This window comes from Homalodisca vitripennis, chromosome 6 (genome assembly GCF_021130785.1).
Source record: "Homalodisca vitripennis isolate AUS2020 chromosome 6, UT_GWSS_2.1, whole genome shotgun sequence".
Lineage (NCBI taxonomy): Eukaryota > Metazoa > Arthropoda > Insecta > Hemiptera > Cicadellidae > Homalodisca > Homalodisca vitripennis.
In genome coordinates this window covers 74,232,944-74,256,710 of record NC_060212.1, presented here as the reverse complement: position 1 = coordinate 74,256,710, position 23,767 = coordinate 74,232,944, and the positions used below count along the sequence as shown (strand labels likewise).

General features: G+C 31.7%; 1 protein-coding gene across 9 annotated transcripts in view; it reads right to left on the bottom strand.

Moving 5' to 3' along the window:
* The window catches only part of LOC124364466 (cyclic GMP-AMP synthase-like), a 139,724-nt gene that overhangs the window by 91,194 nt on the left and 24,763 nt on the right, over nucleotides 1-23,767 (bottom strand). For 5 of the 9 annotated variants that reach the window (XM_046819977.1, XM_046819976.1, XM_046819979.1 and 2 more), the window contains exons 2-3: nucleotides 12,597-12,732; nucleotides 6,404-6,574 (exon numbers count right to left, since the gene is read on the bottom strand). In XM_046819977.1, the coding sequence (XP_046675933.1) occupies nucleotides 6,404-6,574; nucleotides 12,597-12,719 (294 nt within the window). In that variant the 5' untranslated portion in view covers nucleotides 12,720-12,732. Of the gene's footprint in view, nucleotides 1-6,403; nucleotides 6,575-12,596; nucleotides 12,733-18,949; nucleotides 19,142-23,767 lie in introns of those variants that run through there. The other 4 variants (XM_046819980.1, XM_046819974.1, XM_046819981.1 and 1 more) reach the window with 1 other exon arrangement.

Sequence of the window (23,767 nt, the reverse complement as noted above, 5' to 3'; positions counted from 1 at the left end):
GTACCATATTCCTGCCTCTATCTAGCTGTTACCCACGGCTTCGCACGCAAATCTTAAGAACCGAAGTCCTTATATTACTTAGTAAATTTTTTTTTTTTACTATAATAAATTTTAGATTAAATTAGTTATATCTCCGATGCCACGATTGAGCTTGCTTTGTTGTCTCGATCGAGAGAATATGTACACACGGAGTTTTGAGAACCATACTTCTGTCAAAAAAAACAACTAAGGTTGATTTTATAACATTCTTTATATTTGTAGCCAACGTAAGATAGTAATTATGATATCTGCATTACTCTTCTGATCAAGCATGAGCATGGTTTATATTAAATAAATATTGCAGTTAAAGGTGAATTTTTACGTCAAATTTGAATTGTATTATCTGGATAGTAAAGTCTATGTTTAACAGTGATTGCAAAAACAGTTTAAACAAAATTTGTCGTTTCTCTTAAGCTTACTCTATGCTTTAAAACTATAAGTGTAATATATGTTTACAAAGAACAGCTGATTAAAAATTTGAAAAGACGTTAACATATGTTTGCTGCAATGCATTTCTTATGGGTATTTCTGTAACCAGTGGGGCGGAATCCTGAATCGGGAAAGGGATGGGCATAGCTTATAAACCTTCTCCGTGGAAAAATACATATACGTACAAATTTTCATCATCATGATCGGTCCAATAGTTCACGATTCCATAAAGGACAAACATACAAACATTCATTTTTATATATATAGATAACTTAAATTGTGTATTTAGTTAATTAAGTGTTATGAACGCAAGTTAATTAAGACACATTTAGAGTGAAATTCAAAAATGTAATAGTTTTCAATATATTATGTATGGATAAAAATAGTGAAATGTGTTATCTTTCCTTTTTTTGGAGTTGCCTGAGGATAAAATCTTTGATTTCCAAAGGCTTTTGCGAAAATAAAAAATAATATTGGAAAATCTATGATAATTTACAAGTGGTAAAATCTTTCCAATCCTCAAAGAATCTTCATTCACTAATGAAGTAGATTATAAACAATTATCAATTTTTATTTATCTAAAATAGTCAATTTTCAAAGAAATTTGTTATATTTGTTTTGAATTTTATTTCCCATTTTTTTACATTTTTGTTTGTGTACTGACTAGGTATGAGAACCATAGTTGTGAATTATTTGTAAAAGTCTAATTTGTAAAGACAGTAAAATGTTATTATTATAGTTATTTTAAAAATAAATTTGGTAAAGAAACAAAACAAAAAGCTTTTCATTTTAACTAAAACAAATATTACTCTAATTTGAAAGGAAATTTAAAGAAATTTAAAGATCTTGAGAACTATACAATGGAAGAGAAAGTCTAGAATTCAATGTCGTTTTAAAATACATACAGTATCAAATTATTACTCAGTTATTCACAAAGGAAAATTAACTGTAAAACTGAATACTAAATATTTATAGCTTAAAATTTATTTATACCGAATTTTATTGCTAAATGAAAAATAAATTTTCCTGCATATAACAATTTTACAATTTATAACTAAACAATAATTTGTAGTATGCTACTACACATTTAATTAGTTAATAATTATTGGACATTACTAATAAAAAAAAAATTTAATAAAAGAAAAATCAAAATATGATTTTACAAAACAGTTTCAATAGTAAATGAACCTTTCCTTAACCCTAGAACTGGCAATGGTTGTTCTTGAAATGCCACAGTATTTTAGATTGATATGTAGTGGGTTTTTTAGACAAGTATTTATACCAATTAATTTACTCCAAATGTAACATATATTATACATGATTTTTTCAGAAAAAATTACAGAATTGTAATATACTACTACTATACACTTTAAATAAATGGTTAAACTTAATTTGTATTCTGATGATTATAGCTAGAAATAATAAATAACTCAGTATGATACAAATGTGAACTTTAATGATGATAAATTAATTGACATACAGGTTTGAATTTTGAAACAAGATGGAGGATACAATAATGGTAAATTTTTTTAAATACAGTTCTTAAATTTTAGTGCAGGGTGGTTGTGCTGGCTTAATGAAATAGAAATATTAGGTATTGTTTTTAATAAAAGATATTGTAATTTGAAAAATAATTTTGTTAAATTTTAATTATATTAATTTTGAATTGTTAGCCAAATCGAATGTTTCTGGGTTTTATGTTCTTCCAATGTATCACTATTAAATTTAAAAGGAATTTTCTCACCCAATGTCTGTCTTCTGCTTCTCTGTACTTCAGTGATAATATGAATTTAATAAATTAACCTTTTTTTTAACCAAATACTGCTGAATAAAATGTAACCAGTTTCTTTATTTAAAATAATAATCTTGCTTCACTTCTTCTATATCCCTCTCTCCTCTAAACTTTTAAACCTCTGCTCTCTTCACTCAACAATCATCCCTGCACACTTTATCACTGACTTTAGTTTAGTACTTTATAACTTTTGAGTTTTATATGTAATAAGGTGAATTTTGATAAATTTTGATATTTTTGATTTTGTATTTATTATTGTTTGTATTAAAATTTGAGACAATTTATAATTAATTATTCCTTAATTATTTAATTATTATTACTAATAAATTTCTAAATTACAATAAATATTGAAATGAATATGAGATGGGTGTATGAAATGAGTCATTACAGAATCTAAATAAGCCTAAAGAAATTAGATAAATTATTTAAAAATAACACAATAAACTTTGTTTTACTTAAAAATTTAAAAAATATCTTTTTTACCAAAATATTCCGTTGCCTAGCAAAGTTCCTCTGTATCAAGAAAGAAATCTGAGATATACATTTTGCTCCAAATTTTATACTGATTTTGGCAATATATAGTTTGTTGCACTTTAAATGCATAAAATTATACTTATACCAGTTTATATATAAATTCGTACCCGTATTTTATTCTAAGAGGCACGTCCAGAAAGTAAGTGTACTGGTACTCTCACAGCTGTAGGGAATACTTTTTCGACATGTTGGAAACATTGCCGCGTAGCTTGACTCCTCCCCTTCAAAACGAGGCCAATTCCAGGTTAGTGTGTTGAAAACTACAGTGCCATCTCTCGCGAAAAATGTCGATTGTATCTCCCGCCAAGTGCGAAATTCACACCATCATTCGCTACCTCGTTGTGAAGAGAAAAGCTCCGGTTGAAAGTTAAAACTGTTTAGACTGCCTCTTAGTTTCATAGTGTAGTGGGCAACCCAAGTTTCGTCTCCAGTAACAATAGAGTAGAGAAAATCATCGCCTTCAAGTTCGTAGCGTTCCAAAAACTCTTTGGAGCTCTGCAATCGATTCAACAGGTGCTGTTCTGTCAGCTGTTTTGGGACCCACCTCGCAGACAATTTCCGATATCCAAGAGTTTCTGTGATTGTTTTCATGTATTAGGGATCCGGAGATTTGCGGAAACATCGCAGAAAGTTCATCTCATCTGATCGTCATGATTCAGAATTTTTTCACAAGTTCGTCAGTCACAATTGAAGGTCTTCCACTCATCTGATCGTCATGATTCAGAATCTAACTAAACAGTTTAATAATGAAATATAAAACAAAACAAACATAACCTGTGTGTGATGTGCCAACGACTGATCAAATACGATGAAAGAAACGTTATGTAACAAGCGCTACAGTTGTCGTTAGCTGTCTACCGATAGACTAGTACAGGCGGAATAACATTTTGCAATGTACAAAGAGAATGCAACTTAAAAGCAAAGACCAACAAAACCTGTATCAATATGTAGATTGATTCTTCTTCTTTACATTGGTATGAGATAAAACGTGATTGGTTAATAACTACACGTTCACGAGTCGTGAAAACAAAACAGTGCAAATGGACCGCATATGCGGCGATGCCAATTCTGGAAGACCAAATGAACTGCATATGCGGCGATTGCCAGTTCTAGGATTAATTAAAATCACAAATAAAAACTGATATTTGGATTTTAGTAAAATAACAATGTTTCACTTGATGTTAAGAGCATTAGGGAATAGCAAAATAAGTGCATGACATTTTGCTGTTTGGTCCCTTTAGTCTTGGGCTAGTATTGAAAACTAATCATAATTTGACATCTAGCAAAGTTATTTTTTTAACTTTTTCAGTTATTTATATGGTTGGCTAACTGACTTTTATGGTGGAGCAGGAAAACTTAGATAAAACTGTATGAATTGAAATATTTATACATACGAATGAGTGCTAAATGTAATACAGTATAGTCTCTATAATCCGGCCGTGCATCACTCCGGCATGTCCAGTAATCCGGCAGTGTGGGACCACTGTGTCGACGGGTCAGCTGTTTTGTTTTCATGTCTCTACGTGTCCGTGGGGTTCAGCCGCGACGTAGTCAGTCATCGCCACTAGGAACTGCTCGAGTGTCAGTTATATTAAAAATTTTGTTTGTGCCGTAGTTTGACAAAGTTGCTGATAGAGAACAGTACAAAGTGTTGAAGTGTAGTGCTATGTCAGGAAAACATATGACATTACCTTAACTAAAAAGTAGGAAATTTTTAAAAGTTTGGAGAAAGGTGAAAAGCTGTCACTTGTCTAATGAGTACAATATTGGCTGTGCAACAATACATGACATAAAGAAGAAAAAGGACAAACTTAAGTCGTTCTTCAAGAGTAGTGAGTACTCTGCCAGCATAAGAAAAACTTTGAAGTCAGGTGAGTTTCCACAAGAAGAAGATGCTCTGTATGCTTGGTTCATGCAAGAAAGAAGCAGGCATACTCCTATTTCAGGTGACATTCTTATTGAAAAGGCCAAGTTCTTTTACAACAAAATAATGAAAAAGAATCTTTCATGCAAGTGTTGGTTAGCTGGATAAATTCAAAAGGTGTTTTGGAATTAGATTGCTGGTGAACATTTACTGGTGAAAGACTGTCCTGTGATGTAGATTCTGTTGAGCCCTTTATTGATCAATTTTTAAAACTGTTGAAGAAATGGGCCTATGCGCGGATCAAGTTTATAATGCCAATGAAAGTGGCTTGGTTTGGCGCGTTTTGCCCAAAAAGACATTTGTGCATAGAGCCGAAGCCAGTGCTCCTGGCCGTAAATTGGCTAAAGACAGGTTGACTTTTATGCCTTGTTTCAATGCTAATAGCACTCACAAGCTGCAATTGTTTGTCATTGGTAAATCCAAAACACCCTGAGCTTTTAAGAATGTAAATTTGCCAGTTTTGTACACAAATCAAACTAAGGGATGGATGACCAAAACAATCTTCAGTGAATGGTTTCACACAAACTTTGTTCCATCGGTCAAAAGTTTACTAAAAAAACAGAACCTGCCTAACAAAGTGTTATTGCTTCTTGACAACTGTCCTGGTCATCCTGATGAAGATGAATTAAGGTCTGTGAATGGTCAAATCTGCGCATTATTTTTGCCTCCAAAAGTCACCCCGTTGCTTCAACCAATGGACCAAAATGTAATTCAGACTGGAAAACAAGCTACAAAAAGTCTTCTATTTCTAGTGTTTTATCAAAAGAGGGAAGTGTTGTCAAGTCATTGAAGAACACTAAACTCAACGATGTTGTGTTTAACCTAGCAAGTGCGTGGGAAAACCTTTCAACAAAAAACAGTTGTTTGTTCATGGAAAAAGGTATGGCCCTCACTACATTTATTGCAGACTTACGAAAATAAAAAAGTGATGGTGATGAACAACAAAACACAAACATAGATGGTGAATTAAATTACCTAAGAGAAGCAATTATTGAACATCTTATGGACGATCCTAATGACCTGACAGTAGCTGACAAAGATGCCTGGTTATCCGGAGAAAAAGAAGAACAATACCAGATCATGACTGACAACGAGATGATAGCAGAAGTTCTCGACTGTTGCGATAAGATAGAGGTAGACTCGGCAGCAATGCCCACACACACACACACACACACACACAATCAACAACGACAGAGCTCTGAATGCCTTCACAGCTGCAATCACCAGGGCTGAGGAAAATGGTGATTCTGCGACTGACATCCTCTTGCTAAACAGACCCCAGAAAAGTGTGATGAAACATCCCTTTTGTGCAAAAAAGCAAACATCTATTAAAAACTTTTTTCTTCCCACGAGTAAGTAAGCATTTCCATTTTGTGGTTTTTCTTCTCAGTTAATTAACAGTATTTTCTTAATGTTACAGTATAATGTCTATACAATCTGTAAACATATTTTTTTTTAATTAAATACAGTACTGTGTAAGTATGGTGTGTTATTTTTTTACATAACCCCCACTAATCCGGTGATTTCGGTAATCAGGCTCTTCAAATCTCGATATAGGGCCGGATTAGTAAGATCCTACTGTACATAAATGGATGATTACAGATTAGCTAGTTCTTTCATATAATGCAATGTTTTATATGAAACGAAACATTCTTATATTAATTTAAATTTATTTCCTAAATTACCTTGTCAGGAAGCATTTTAAGTTTGGGTTTCAAAATAAGATTTAAATCAAATTCTGTGGCTTCTCCAACTCTCACACCATCATAAAAACTTCCTGTGTAACCAATTTCGCAGAAGATTTGATTGAAAGTTGAGTCACAATCTCTCATTTTTTCTATGAAATTTTCAAGAACCTGAAACAGAATAAGTTTAAGTTTAGAAATGAATACTACTTTACTGTACTGTAATACACTATACCCCACAATAAATTATATTATCTGTTATAATAAAAACAACTAAACTCTTATGTGATAATTTATACAACTAGTGGAAAATATATTGTGGTCAAATTTTGTTATAGAATTAGGTCTTACGTACATGAATAATTGTTAAATGTTTGTCAATGAGCCTTGAAAAAAAAGGATTGGCACAGATAGACTCCACAGAGATTCTACTTTATTTTAGATCCTACAAAGAAAAAAAAATCTGTTTTAATTCCTGCATATTTTTGCTTGACAATAGACAAATTTTCGTATTTACATATTCTTCAAGAATAGTAAAAAGAGTCACATATGTTTAAAAAATAACAGTTAAATATATTAAAATTAATATTGTTAATGATGTCAGGATGCATCTTGGAATCTCTATTCAGGATCAGAAATTGCTTTACTTATAGGTTTGTACAGTATACAATGAATAGAGTCATAAATACAAATACTATGCCTATATTATACAACTAATACAAAAACAATGTTACAAATACACACACACACACAAGATAAAATAAACTACACCATAAAATAATACAATAAATAAACCATACAAATACTCACATACACTATTGCTCACATATATTACCTAGTAGATAGCTCCTCATCAAATTATGTTCTGTTTTGAATTTTTAGTTTGACTCTATAGATTTTAATAATATCAGTAGCATTCTATACAACCTCAGACCAGTGTAACTTGCCTTCTTCTAAAAAAACAACTTTAAGTTGTGATGTCAGTTTCTACTTATTTTCAACCCCTTGTATTATAAAAATGTCCTTTATTTTCCACTGAGATAACAGACTGGTGTTCTTTAACATAAATTCTCGTTTGAAATATACAAAGGCCATATACTCTCATAATCTTGAGATCTTAAAATTTATTCTTAACAGAATCATTATAACCAAAGTCCAGAATTATTCTAATAGCTTTTTTTGAAGTAATAAAATTGTATTTAAATTCAAATATGTACGTAGCTCCATATGCAGATATACCATATAATATATTTTAATGTAAAAAGGCAAAATAAATTTGTTTTATTTTGATTTCACCAAACAAGTAAGCCATTCTTTTTAAAGCATATAGACCTTAATTTCTTTTAATGATAATTTATCAATAAGAGTTCCAATTCAATGTTGTGTCTATTGTTAGTCCTACAAATTTTGTTTCACTTACTTCCAAGCGATTCAGTGTCTATAAATACATTAGGATGTATTGTCGTTCGTGATTGCCTAGTTGAAAATGTTATAAGATTTGTTTTTAAAGCATTTAATTTCAGGTTATGAGAATTTTGGATAGTTTGACCATTGCTAATAATTCAATGTCTTCCTGGGAATTGCCTGATATTTTTATATTTGCATCATCTGCGTAAAAACATAAGTTATTTTGAAAAATTGTAGACGAACAGTGTGGGATTCCTATAATGTAACACAGCAAAAGAAGAGGGCCAAGTATTGATCCTTGTGCAACTCCTACAGCACAATGCTTTAAATTCTTCCCTGCATGCTTCTAGAAATTCTTCAAGGGTGTAAAACAGCTGGTTTACAAAGAAGTTGTGGAGTTTCCTCTTCAGAGCTTCTACCTTTAGTCTTTTGATAGTGTCTGGTAGAATTCCACGGTTTTCGGCCGATGTAAGATGGCTTGTCTTCAAAAAGTACTGTGCTGTGTGGAAGCAGAACAAAGTCGGCTGCGTGGCGGGTGTTATGTGAGTGGAGGTCTTTTCTTGTTTGAAGATTCAGCTGATGAGCATGCAAAATTACTCCTTCAATGTGCAGTCCAGTAACGGTTATTATTCCCATGGATTGGAAAGTATGACTACAGCTTTGTTGGGGTTTAAGGTCAGTAAGAGTTCTTATGAATTATTTTCTGTAGTATGAGCAGCCTATTGAGGTTTTCAGCGGAGGATCCACACCACACAATAAGCCCATGCCTCATATGGGTTTCCACTAGTAAATGGTAAGCTGTCATTGCTGCCTGATAATTCCAATCCATTTTATCTGCCGGACAACAATATGCCAGTGCTGGTCTCTTTACAGAGGCTGTCTACGTGCTCAGTCCAGGTGAGATTCCCACCCAGAGAAGGAATCTTACATGGTTTTCAGTTGTTACGTCAAAAATGTTAGGAATATTGTTCTTTCTAAATTTACTTGTATTGTTTTTAATGGGTTAACAGCCAGGTCATTTCCTATGCAATTCTTCTGAGTCTTATTTAGCGAGTTAGATGCAATAACATACACCAGACCCTAGGAAACCAAAATGACTGTTAAAGTGTGCTAATATTTTGTTGTTTATACATGTTAACCATATCAGCATACAATTTATAAAACTTATTATTATACTGAAATGAAACTGGAGAAAAATTAAGGAATGATTATTAGATGGAAAGATTACAGAAACCACTTAATAATCAGAAGCAATAAAAAGATAGTGTAGTAAATCCATGTAATTAGTTAATGAGTAAAGTTGAAGAAGGTTAATAATTATGTTCTTGTGTATGTGCCCCTTAACTCTACAGATTCAGCTGTCACAAGAAGTAGATGTATTTGTATTTTGATTGTTGTATAGTAATAAATAAAATGGGTATAAATAATAATGTTTGGTGGATGGAACTGCTTTGTGAACACACACATAATACAGGCCACAATATGTCACAACATTTTCACTGAACAAAGAAAATTTACAAAAACATGAAGGGCATTTCAAATGCAAAAAGAAGTGTAGTACGTTATATTTAAAGCCATGTATGCGGACAGAACATAGGTCTACAGGGAATATCAGTGGAGACCCCTGTATGGGTGGAGAAATGACATAGGTGAAACTGGCTTATCGACAACCGACCCGACACCTGTGACAGGCGATATAGGGATCACACCGGGGGGCAGGGGCTCTGTGGACACCTGATTGGACTTAGTAATATTGCAATTCGACTTTAGGACTTCGTGGACCAGGATCAAAGGATCGCAGGACCAGAAAGTTCATGGACCTTGGACAATGCTTTCACCAGTTCAGATTCTTTTAGTTTGAAACGTGTCTGTGTGTGTGTGTGTGTCTCCAATTTATATTTCCAGAGAAAATTGCAGTATTGTGCATGGGATGATGTACCGTTTGTAAGGTTAAAGTAATTTTGGGGCATTTTGTTTTTTGTTTTACTACAATTACCCTCGGAAATTATGCCTCGAAGACAATATGCAAGTTAAATGATTGGTAGTTATTCGCTGCTGTGATCTTGGCCATCTCACGGCCGTGACATGGGCAGGCAGGGGTTGGAAGTAATCAGTTGTTTACTTGTTTGGTCTTGCAGTTTCTTTCCCTGTTAGAACTTGCTCAGTGTGTAAAGCGCATCCAGCGGTAGTCTGAGTTTGGAGCCTGCAGGTAGCGGAAGCTTGTGCTTACTACCTCTTTTTTGACTGGTGTCTTGATTGTGCTGAACTTCTCCAAGTAAGTTATTACTGAATAATACTATTTTTATATTGCGTCTCACTTTTGAATATTTCTAGATGCCCCAGGATTTGATGTATATTAGTTCAAAATGTTGTAGTTTGCCCTTTAATAAAATCTGCGAAGTGTAAGTTTATTTTTTATTTTGATTTATTTATTTTCAACAAGCGAATTTGAATTTTTATTAATTAGCACATAATAATAAGATCCACAAATCCTTAATATTTTGTATCCAAGCTTTGGGTATAGTACTTATTCCAGTTAGAATGGAGTAGGGGATGGCCAAGGACCATTGTATTTCTTTGCTTTTAACTCAATACAATACTAGAGTATTTTACATTGTTATTACAAATTTTCCTAAAAACAGATACTTTTAATGCTACATACAAAATCTTTAAAAATTAGCTATTACAACTTGTAGTATTATTGTTGATTTTGAAAAATTGTCCAGTATTATAATTACAGAACAGTGATCTTTTTATTAACCATTTACATTTCTACTATAGAACATTTATTCATCTTTAAGAACACAAATAACAAATACTTTTCCTAAACATATAGTTTTTAATGCTATAATACACTAAAATAATAAAAATGTTTCTAAGTTTTTTTGTATTTGTGCCATTTTGCATTACATGGGTTATCCTTGAAATTCAAAAACCATAACTATTCATCTGTTCCAATCTAAAGCATACATAGAAACATTTTAATCACTCAACCGTTTGGAAGGTTCAAATTGACTGAACTATTCAAGAGAGAAAATTTGAGAATATTCTTGTAATACATGAAAATTAAGGAATTAAAAAACTATAACTATTCATCTGTTCCAATCTAAAGCATACATAGAAACATTTTAATCACTCAACTGTTTGGAAGGTTAAAATTAACTGAACTATTCAAGAGTGAAAATTTGAGGATATTTTTGTAATGCATAAATATATATATATATATATATATATATATATATAAATACAAAGTGGTAAAGCCTTTTTATTTAGGAAGTGGTAACACTGGAACTAACGATTTGTTATGTAAAACAATAGAAATATAGATCAACGAATGTTTATAGCTCCTAAAGTGAACAAATCTTTTTTCAAGCATTCTTTTACTTATAACGATCCTTTCAGTTCTAAAAATTGCCACTTTATATTAAAAAATCTACTAACTTAAGAATATTTAGTCGTGATGTTAAAGATTGGCTGTTTCAAACTGATATAAATAAGAAAATTACTTCCATAGCTATTTTCTTTTTTCTCTTTTCTATAGTTACTTTATACTATGGTTTTGTTTTACTCTTATACACATAAATAAAAATTCTGAATTAATAAAATTAGTACGTCTACAATGCAGTTATTAGTTATTAAGAAGACATTGTTATTATTGTGATTGCTACTATATTATATTATTATTTTATTTTTAATACAGCAATGGCAATTTTTTATGATCTGCATTGCAACAGAGCATTAGTTGTTAAATAATGAACTTCATTAAATATTAAGCAACAGTTTTCAGCATTCATATCTATAAAACAAGTTTTCTGATGCACAATAATTATTCTTAGCACATTCAATTAGTCCTTAGATTAGATAAACTTTTTTAACCTTGTCTTAGTTTTATAGATAGCGGTACGAGTGACTCAGCTGCATCTGAAAGAACTCACAGAATAACTGCTCACTCTAAGAATAACTTTTTTATTGTTATCGCCGGCCACAATACTTGAAAATGTGGTCAGTTTAACTCCACAAAAATGATCCTTTTTTTTTGTAAATATTGTACATACCTGCCGGAATAAATCATTATTTTCGTAACGATGGAATATTTTCTTAGGTTTATTACCTATATTTCAACAGTAGATTGCTGACAGAAAATTCTTCTCACAGCAGTTGGAAGCACTGCTAGTGAAAGCACCGAGACCTGTGCCGTTTCTTTCCATTACTCCTGTCAAAAGCTGTAGAATATTTCTGATAAAATTCAGTAATTCGTAGGATTTGGAAATGCCATTTTTATAGTCAACAGCAATAAATCCATGCATGACAGGGATTCACTGAACTGCAGAAAGACAGATTTTCTTTACAGTTGCCCTCAGATTGAATATAGGTAACACATTTTTGACTCTACCTTTTATTTAGTCATTCATAAAACAGTATTATGGTTGAATTACTTATTATAAATCCTATTTAGATTTTATTTACCTCTTAAAAATAAAGTTATTCTGAGTAATACATATATATATATATACATATATATATATATATATTCTATTTTTATATAAATATTCTAAATAGTAGATTGATCTTTTAAAACTTTTACCTTAAAATAGGTACAATATCTTAAGGTTCTATTGGTTCAAAAATCTTATAACCTTTTAAACTGAAATAAATCATGATTACACACCATGCTAATATAAATAAAACATCATTTTATTGTAACATAACATTCAGATTAATGAATTGAATTATTTATTAAGACAAAATAGAAATGTATTAAACTTTTATAGGAAAAAATCGTTACCTTTGTAAACTTTGACACAAGATATTTTTTTTCTTCTTCATCCATCCTCACACAATCTTTATGAATTCTTTCAATAATTTCGTTTAAAATGTCATACTTTCCATTTCCCAAGATATCAGCCATTTTCAGAGCGTATCTGCAACAGATAGAATATGACAAAGGGTGCAGTTTATTAACGTTTTATTTAAAACTGTAGTAGTAACTCAAAGTCAACAGCTGAGTTCACCGTTATATTTAAATTAATGTTGAAATATTTAGAAATCTAAAGAAAATGCTACCTAAAAAAACTTTTACATCGCTAGCAGACAAAAGAGAAAGTGTGCCAGCCTGAGTGATAACCTTCAATGACACTCAGCCTATTCACATGTATGGATATACACAATGATAACTCATTCTTGGCTGTGTTCCAAACGAAGTTCCATGCAAAATATCAAGTCTACTGATGAAATCTTTCTTGAGGTATCTCACTGATAGTTAGACTACATGTACTCGTATTACTATGCCACACATTAAATTTCATATGACTGCAGTCAGTATGTTTACAAATTTATTTATTTCGTGATTTTCTTATTGCTTTTATGGCACCCATAAGACTAATGTAAATATTTTTGTTAATACTCACTCCCAAGGAGTGACATGCGCAATAATCAAACCCGATGTTGACTATATAGAAATGAAATCTCATACAAGATATCAAGTCTATTGGTCAATTCATTTTTAAATAGGCAATCGGACAAGTAGACAGGTAGAAATAAATTTTTTCAAGTGAGAGGCTTTGGTAAAGCTCAGCTTATAATTTTGTATAGAGTTATTATACACATGGATAATTTCTTATGCATACGTCTTTCGATAATTTTCTAAATATTTTTGTAGAAAACCTTTGTAGTTTTTCAGATGGGTGATCCTATACTTCTTCCCCTCCCCCTTAGGCAGGAGTCATGGAAACTTAAAGCACAAGTAGACCACAAGTCCAAATAGGTTGACAATTTCTGCTTTACAGGTTAAACCTATAAAAACCAATGTGATTCTAGGTAATCAGGACAGTTTTGCAGCCAAATCAGGTTATTGCAATTATTCTCAAGGTAGCACTTAAATTTTTGGATTATTTCAGTGAAATTTTTCCCAGAGCCCAAACTTAGCCCCGTTCTAAACTTTATATATCTATGCTATATAACGTGGCTTGTGGACATGATAACATCCCAAACAAGTTGAAATTGTACAAAATTGATCTTATAAAATAAACCTTGACTAAGTTGGCCAGCTTGGTGTGCCATTATGTTTCAATTTTGTGGCCTTACAAACTTAAAAAATTTTACAACTGCATTGTTTATAAACATAAAGAAAAAGCAATTTAAGTGTTCTGGAATGGTTCTAAAATGTCTTAAATCTTGTAATAAAAAATTGTTTTACCTCGAATAGTTTTGAGATGTAGGTTACATGTAAATACCATACAATTTTTTTTATTACTAAGAACTGACAAAAGGAATGCAGAAGCAAGTTCAAACTTGGTACAAAATTTATCTTCTAAATATTTCAACTAATTTTGCTGGCCAGCTTGATACGCTATTATATTGCATTATGGGAGTGGTTCAAATTTATTTAATTCAAAACATTTATGACCTAGACAAAATAAAAAGTGTTTTGAAATGCACATAACTTTTTCTAAACTTTCACTTATAAACATTTTTTTATCTTAAATGGTTCTCGCAATATTGAGTACTTTTAAATCCCACAAAAACTAAATATTTCAGTTGTCACAAAATCTTCCTACTTCTTCTCATTAAGCCAGAAGGACTATTTTCTACATGACTGCCTGTCTGTCTGTCCGTAGGACGTTTAAAGAATGAAATGAACTAGACTTTAAACTTTGCATGTAACCTCAGTAAAGCCTATTACGTTACTGTTTTCCACCTTCACTACTTGTGTCTCCATCTGTTTTGAGTGGTAACTTCGCTATTAACCTTTGTAAAATTTAGGCATATCAAACTATAAAGCTGATGAAAATGTAGTTCCTTTAATGCAATATGCTAATGCAAGACTGGATGCCTTGACTTTAAAATCCCCGAAAAACTGTATGCTAAATCCCACTTAAGTAAATTTTTAAAAATTTCACCAGCATACCAGGGATATAAAAACAAAATAACTATGTCTGAATTAGACCCTCAAATAATTGTTTCAACGGAACATAACTTGTTAACAATCAAACTTGAATGCTTTAATATAGAAAACTATACTTTAATTTGAACATACAACTTCTGGAGGAGGTGTAATAATTCTTTCAAAATAGGGAATGAAGGAGAGAGAGCTAGTTTACCAACTATTGTGGAACTTATTCAAGACAAATTATTTCATTCAAGATTCTAAACTGTAAATGTAACCAACACAATGTCATGGTCTGATATTAAATCCTGATCAATTCATGCAGATACAAATGATTCCTTTTTGTGTTTGCATTCACATTATCAGGGCAGGAAGAATTTATTGTTGGTTGATAATTTACCCAATATAAATTTACTGATCTAAGGATACTACAGAAATATAGTACATCAGACCTGTTAGGTTTCAATATGTTAACATTTAAATCACCACACGATGCAAAATATGTCTGGGGTAGCCAATTCATTTTATCTTATACTAGCGGGCCCGGCGCGCTTTGCTGCGCATTTCAATAATTTTTTGCAAAAGTTGCCCGCGGCTTCGCACGCAATTTCCCGTTGAAAACAGTACACTATATTCACTTATTCTTTTTCTATCACATTCTAAACATTGCTGAGATAATTGATAGTCGTTCCATCGTGAGCCTCTTGGGCGTATTATGAAGGTATGTACCATATTCCTGCCTCTATCTAGCTGTTACCCACGGCTTCGCACGCAAATCTTAAGAACCGAAGTCCTTATATTACTTAGTACATTTTTTTTTTTACTATAATAAATTTTAGATTAAATTAGTTATATCTCCGATGCCACGATTGAGCTTGCTTTGTTGTCTCGATCGAGAGAATATGTACACACGGAGTTTTGAGAACCATACTTCTGTCAAAAAAAACAACTAAGGTTGATTTTATAACATTCTTTATATTTGTAGCCAACGTAAGATAGTAATTATGATATCTGCATTACTCTTCTGATCAAGCATGAGCATGGTTTGTATTAAATAAATATTGCAGTTAAAGGTGAATTTTTACGTCAAATTTGAATTGTATTATCTGGATAGTAAAGTCTATGTTTAACAGTGATTGCAAAAACAGTTTAAACAAAATTTGTCGTTTCTCTTAAGCTTACTCTATGCTTTAAAACTATAAGTGTAATATATGTTTACAAAGAACAGCTGATTAAAAATTTGAAAAGACGTTAACATATGTTTGCTGCAATGCATTTCTTATGGGTATTTCTGTAACCAGTGGGGCGGAATCCTGAATCGGGAAAGGGATGGGCATAGCTTATAAACCTTCTCCGTGGAAAAATACATATACGTACAAATTTTCATCATGATCGGTCCAATAGTTCACGATTCCATAAAGGACAAACATACAAACATTCATTTTTATATATATAGATTAAATTCACTAGATTACTTATTAAATGATACAATCAGAACTAGGATTTCTATATATACTGGTATTTAAAACAACTATTTATAATCTAAAAGTAAAATTGCTGAGGCTTCACCAACATAATTAAGGTGTTGATACATCTATCAGCTCATACTTTTTTTATTAGTAATAATAAGCCTCCATGAACAAGAGGAGGCTTCCTACTAAAGTTAGATGCTATCAGCGTACTATTCTGGTTGTTTAAACAAATTTTGTTTTCTTTTAATCAATGTTCATTAATATTGACCATCTACGTCAATATTATTGAGATCTAAAATAATTTCCAGATGACCAAGTTTATTTCTCAATGACCGAATGTAACAGTAAGTAAATTGAGCTTATTGTTATTTTTACAGTTAGGTTTTGCACCATAGATTAGTATTAGTATCCATTTCCTGTTGGTGTAACGTAATTCATGCTAGCTAGCCACAGGTGTGCTAGTAAGAGCAATATGCAATTCTGGTAAACTTGCTGCAATTTCAGGTACAACAGATGATGTTACCTCAATTACTCCCTCAACAGCTGCTGGACTGCTGCTCGGAGGTGGTAGAGTTTCCTCGTACACTTCCTCAATATCATCACAAATTAGCTTAGTGAGCCAATTTTTGCTTCTTGGATTTAGATGTAATATATGTTGAACGAGCAGGTGTCTCGCTACTCTGCTCACTTACACAAGAGTTAAATTGTAAATTGTCATATGAATTGCTTAGTGCTTTTAGTGACGATTTGTTTTCCTTTGCAACTTATTAACACAGGATTACAACGGAAGGTCATATCTATCTGGCCAGAACAATTTTATTATCTCTTACTATATCTAATTTCTTTATTGCATTGTTGATACTAGCTATTATATCTTCATTTTTAGAGATGTCAATAGAGCTACAAAGTATCGCTAGCACATCATCGTTTTATAGCTCATTTGTAATGTTTCTATGATTCAGTATTTCATTACTCAAACCTCCAGGCCTCAAAAACCCAAAGCGGTTCAGGTTCTTTGATTTCTGTCGATGTACCAAGACTCTTTCATGACTGTCAGAACAAATCAAAAGTTAACTTCACTCCTTCACATTAACATTTACTGTATCTTCAACGATAATTACTACCAGAGCTTTTCCTAGACGATACATTTATTATCCTTGTGCTTTTGGCAAAAGTACGACACTACAGTGTCTTTTTGGGAATGCATTTAAAAACTGACACTCTAGTGTTTGAGATAAGATTATATTGCTGTGGCTTTCGGCAGACCAAAATAGGAGTCTCTAAATGATGGAAATTATCTTTTTGATATATACCAGATTTATAAATATTTCTATTTTCACCAAGAAACTGGAAACTGTTTCTTAAAAGTAAACCAAATTTTGACGGCAAAGTAGCACATTCTGTTTTTTGTTTTTACTATTTGATCTTTCTAACTTAATTATTTCTTCCTCCCTCCTTAATTATAAGTTTTCAAAGTGTAACTTATTTTTTCTTAAGGTTTAGTATATTTGTATGTGCCTCTTCTCAGTTATAACTAAGAGTTCTTACGATTTTATTTAAACTCTCAACCTGCTCTATTAAATTATTAGTTATATTATGAGATAGAATTGATTTATTTTCTTCTTCGTGTTGTACATAAGCAGTTTTCACAGACCCAATTTTTTGCCTTTTAAAACTTATTATACTCTACCAATCTTAGAATATGATGCCTTCAGAATGAGTCTATATAGAACAGCTTCTGCCACATAATAAAGCTGTGCTACATTTACTGGCATTTTTATTACAAACACTAAAGGGATATTTTATTTTTTAATAATTTGATTAATAAATAGTTCTTAATTTAAGTATTCCAGTAATTAATAGAGTTTATATTGTAAAACAAATAAATGAAAACCGATAATCTTAATTGTAATTCATATTATTTGGCATCACAGCTACTTCAATGCAGATGCTAATTAATATAGTATCTAAGAACAGGATCAATGAAACCAGTAATAAACCAATTCAATGTACCACACAGATTATCCCTTATAACTAATCAGTTATATACTTGACTAATGTGGTCTTTCCGGTTCATATCACTGTTATCAAGTTTGCACACAATAAAAAAGTAAAGCTGATGCAATAAAATAAGTGCAGTAAAATGTTGCACATGTAAGTGAAACAAAAAATTTTCGAGGCTCCTCTGTTTTACTAAACATTAATATGTACCTACTTAAAGAAAATAAACTTGTAAAATTAAGATTACTTCATAGAAGAAAAAGTAGATAAATACTATATTTTAATATAATTTTATTTTTAATTTAAATTGTTGTTTTTAATGATTGTTCAAAATAAAATAAACATGCTATATGTAAACTTTTAATTAGAAACGTATTTTCAACAAATTTATAGACAAATATGACTAGATAATTCAAAAGTACTGATAGTGTTAAGCAATTTATATGGAGATAAGCACCTCCAAGACTTAGTGGTGCTTCAACTTTTGATAGTCTTGTCCACTTTTCTTTCTATCACATCATTGATCTTCATGACCCATGAAGTTTAACAAACTGTACAACTTAAAAATGTTCATCTATTGCTTAAAATTAAATTGACATATTATCTATCTTCTGAGCAGGTGGAGAGTTACTCTGAGCAGGTGAAGAGTTACTCTGAGCAGGTGGAGAGTTACTAAGTATATCAAACCGTAATCTTTAGCTCAAATTAAAATTAGGCAAGTTTTAATATTCTACATTAAATCATACCTAAGCATTTATTACAATGATAATTTAAACAAACCTGATCACAAGGGTTTATTTTGTAGACCTAAGACCCAATTGACATTAATTTATACAAAATACCAACTAAACGTTTTACACCTTAGACTAAGCAGGCAGCCCTAAAGCACTGATGTTTCGCAACTGAACACTGCCTACAGATAAACGGCTGAGTCACTCAGTTTCCTGAGTAGGCACAATCTTATCAACACATCCACTCTGAACGATCAACAAGCCATTGTTGACTGGCTGGGCACATCTGGGCTTTCTTAGAAATCTTGGTCTTGTCAATAACAAACTAATTGTTGTAGTAATCAAACTATTATTAATTGGTCAAATAAATAAAGATAGGAACTTTAACAATTATCACTCACAAACTAAATTTAAATAACTACAGTTTTTTAATAATAATGAATGTTCAAGTGATTACGAGACCACCAACTCATCTTCTGATAACCTGTCTACAATAAAATGTCAGCCTACATAGTTTTATTTACAAATTATTTTCTGTTTTGCTCAATCCAACAGATTATAAGGGACAAACCAGTCATTAAGTACATGGCAACATCTAATACCTACACAAGGCCCATAACAAACTAATAACAAAACAGAGAAACAAAAATATATTATAACATCCACTTAAACAGCATATTAAAAGATGTAATGACTACTAAACAGCAGTTCAAGAAATGAACAATGAGTCAAGTTGAAAAACACAAAATACAGAGATAACTGTTACGCATTAATTGTTCCACTTTTGAAATTGGACAGATTGGTCATTCATTCACTAAAAAATTTAAAGGGCACCTGCAAAACAAACAATTTAATTAAATTTTTAACTACACATTCATCAATCATTTGATTAATAACAAACACAATTAATATATTTATTTATTAACACTAACAGCAATATACCATTTTATAAGCGGTAATTTAACAAAGTCTGTTCTATAAAGCAATGTTAAAATTTAAGTATTACAAATAGTGGTTTATTAAATTACATGCCCTTGATAATAACAAAGAGCTCCATAACAATATTTACGCTGAATTTCTTAAACAATCCAATTAAGAATAAATGTTAACATAGTACATTGACAACAACTTTTATTCATATAACTGTAAAATTACATACTCAAACATCATTACACACATAATCATCTTTTATAACATTTGGATCACAAGTTTCGATAACACATTTTCAATGTTACAGTTTAATTGAAAAGTGCTACAAACCAGTGCCTTTTTTCGTTGATATTGAAATAAAAGTAGTTAATGTTTATAAATTATTCGTTTCATACATCTAAATGCGGAAATACAAAATATATTTTGTTATGTAGCTTCCGTTATTGTAGTTCTACTACTGATTAGACATGGTTATGTTTTAACTCTGGTATATATACTTTTGGATCTGAGAGTAGTAGGGCGGTAGGAGTATTCCTTCTAGCATAATATCTGTACTTGTAGAACAAACTTGCTACGTACATTACAGTGCACCGCCCTCATTTAGACTACCTTATAATGGAATGACTCATGAGTAATATAACATGAGTTGTTCTAATTACTTTTATGCTTTGTATAAATGTTTATTTGTCGCCCTAGAATCCTGTTGCCTTGTGCGTGAAAAATAGCACATGCCTACATATGGGCCTGATAAGACTTATTATTCAACTTTACTATTAACAAAGTAATAATTTGTTTCGTTTTGGAGTTACTTTGTTTATATAAAGAGTTTTTTACTGCCTTATGCTGTGTGTACTTCAATATAGCTTTACATGATGTCAAGATTTTTATTGTGATTTGAAGATTATTAGGGGGTGCTGATGGCAGAGCTGTCTAAGTCGTTAGACTTTTGTGCTGTGTTAGAGATAGTACAGGTTCAAATCCTGTCTGTGACTGTTGCACTTTTTATCAGTATCATCAGCCTCCTACTGTATTGACTCTCCCCCTTATTCTGTCTGATAAGATCCTCGCACAGGCCAGTGGCCCATGAGGACGGGCAGAATAAGCTTAAAAGGGGATTGGTCTCCCCTTTAAACAAAAAATTACTATAATGGAATTTACATCTGAAATATTGAAAAAAACTGTTGACCTCCGTGTTAACCATGAAGAATAAAAAAGAAACAGCAAGTAATGATTTCAATATTAAGTAAAAACTTCCTAAATGTTTTAATGTTCAAGAACCGAAATCTTGGATGGTATGGATAAAAAAGTTTAATATGTTCAAAAGTGCAAGGACTCTCAAATAAGCCAGCACAGAAACAGATCAGCATGCTTCTTTACTGTCAAGGTTTGGAAGCTGACGAACTCCTCTCCGGATATGTCCAGATCACTTATTATGCAGTCATTAATAAATTCAATGAGTATCCTGTCAATAAGAAAAGTATTTTTTATTATAGTACAATTATTTTGCAAGGAACCCAATGTAAATGGGAGAAAATGGACTTTTAGATTAATGAGCTGCATAAGATATCAGATCGTTGTAAGTAGGTTTGTGGAAAATGTCAGAACCGTGTTTTTGATGAAAAAGTTTTTTTAGTTACAGGTACCTTGGATATACTTATCTAAAAATCTTCATCTCCAGGAAGAACTGACATTGAGCAAGGCAATTCTGATGGTGTGTCAGTCAGAAGCACTTCAAGATTAAGTCAGACAATTGGAGGTGATAGGATGAATCGAGTGGACACAGTTATCACAGAACACATTCACCACAAAGATGCCTGGCTAGAACTAATACTTGCTATAATTGTGGGTTTAAGTAATTATTTGAGTAATGTCTGTAGAAATCCAAGAAGGGTCCAACAATTAGAAAAAGGAAGAGAAAATCATGAACTTTGTAAATTTTGCATACATAGACAACAATGACTTTGATGATAGTGCTTGGGATTTGGCAAAGCTTCACTGAAGCCTATCACTCAGAAGGCTGGCTAAAGTCTTCTTCTGTCTGCCTTGGGAACATCAGCGGAACATCTTAAATTGAAATGAGCTGCTACCTATAGGCTTGAAATTTTACATGCAACTTCAGTGGTACCTGCTACACGACATGTGGTCTGGCAAGCTCTTACCTTGTAAAACTTTAGAACATTTTAAAACCCAGTCATCTTGAAACCTTACATGACAAAAATTGTCATAAGCATTTAGGCCACATTAGTTAGTAAAAATGTGGACTTTGTTAAATGCAATTATCAGAAATTATATTTGTAAATATATTCGCCTATAATGACTCAATGTTATTTTATACTTATAAAAATTATGTACATCAGTTATCTTGAAATCTTACATGATATAAAAAAACTATGTAAATATTATCATTGTAAATAATCTGAGCATTCTAAAACTTTTTTGTTTGGTCTATGCCTTGAGCATAAGTGAGATACAACCATTTCTATTCCAAAAATTTAACACTAGCCAAGTTCAAACCTTAAAGGTATATCTAGAAATGTGGAAAATGTTATTAACGGAGTCGCAGAACTTCCTACCAACCTTTTTATGTATTATTCCTGGAACAAAGACAAATAAAACTATCATATTGAAACTGTACAAAAGTCAACAAATACCTGAACAGCGGCCATTTTGTATTTTTCACTTATTTATTTTTTATTTCAAAACAGCTTGTTGTAATAAGTTAAAATCTAGTATATAGCTTTATGTAATTTCCAATTACATTTCTTAAAACTTGACTTCAGCAGCTTTATAAACAAACACCAGCCATAAAGTTGTAAGTAGAGTAAAAAGCTACCCATATTCACAAATTTCACACTAAAGGGAATTTTTGTTTTTTTATTATATACCTATAAAAAGTTTAAATTCCACTCCGTTTGAACAAATATGATATGAGTGAAATTAATGGCTGGAGTAGCCAATCAAAATTTCAACTTTAATGTATTCTGCTCATTCTCCTGAACATAAATATACCAGGTGAGTTTTTTAAAGTGATCCAATAGCCAACTTTTTAATTACACGACTTAGCACCACACTTTAAATTTGGAACTTGCTCAATTTTAACTTTCACTCCGGAATACACTTTCAAATGTATTGAAGATGGCCGCCATTTTCAGATATGGTGGCCAACTTTAAAATCTTTTATGGAACACCCTGTATTTTATGTTGTTTTTAGATTCTACTCTAAAAAATAAAATATTTTTGCAATTGAGAGTTTTTCAATATCTCTGGTTCAGGAGCTACGTGGATTAATTATTAAGTAATATTTTGAAAATATGACTCGGAGTATTTTAGTTTCATGCTGAATTTGGGTTGGCAACATTGTTTACATATCTAATTGTTGCATTTTGTCACTATCCAGCTGTTAATTTTTAATCAAATTCAAACCTGATTCTTGAATGTTATGGCATTCGATGAAAAGGTGGATATGTTGTTAATATTTGGTGAATGTCACAAGAACAATCGCGATGCTGCAAATTTGTATGCTGCAAGGTATCCTGATAGACCACATCCATCATATAGTGCATTTACTCGTCTTGAAAAACAAGCCTAATCTACAGGATTTTTGGCCCCTCGAAAGCGTCAACGTGCAATGCGAGTTACAAAAGAAGAAGCTGAATTTGATGTTTTAGCATCAGTGTATGATTGTCCAAATATTTCAACTCGTGAAATAAGTAATGGATTAGGAGTACTGTAAGTCAAACTTCCATTGTAAACATATTGAAAGGGCGCAAATTTCATCCTTTTAAAATGAGTTTACATCAAGAGTTATTGGATGCAGACTTTCTCCGTAGGTTGCAATTGTGCAATTGGTTGCTACTGGAAGTTGAAAATAATGCCATGTTTTAGGAATGTTCTCTTCTCAGATGAGGTGACATTTGTTAGTACTGGTGAGGTAAAC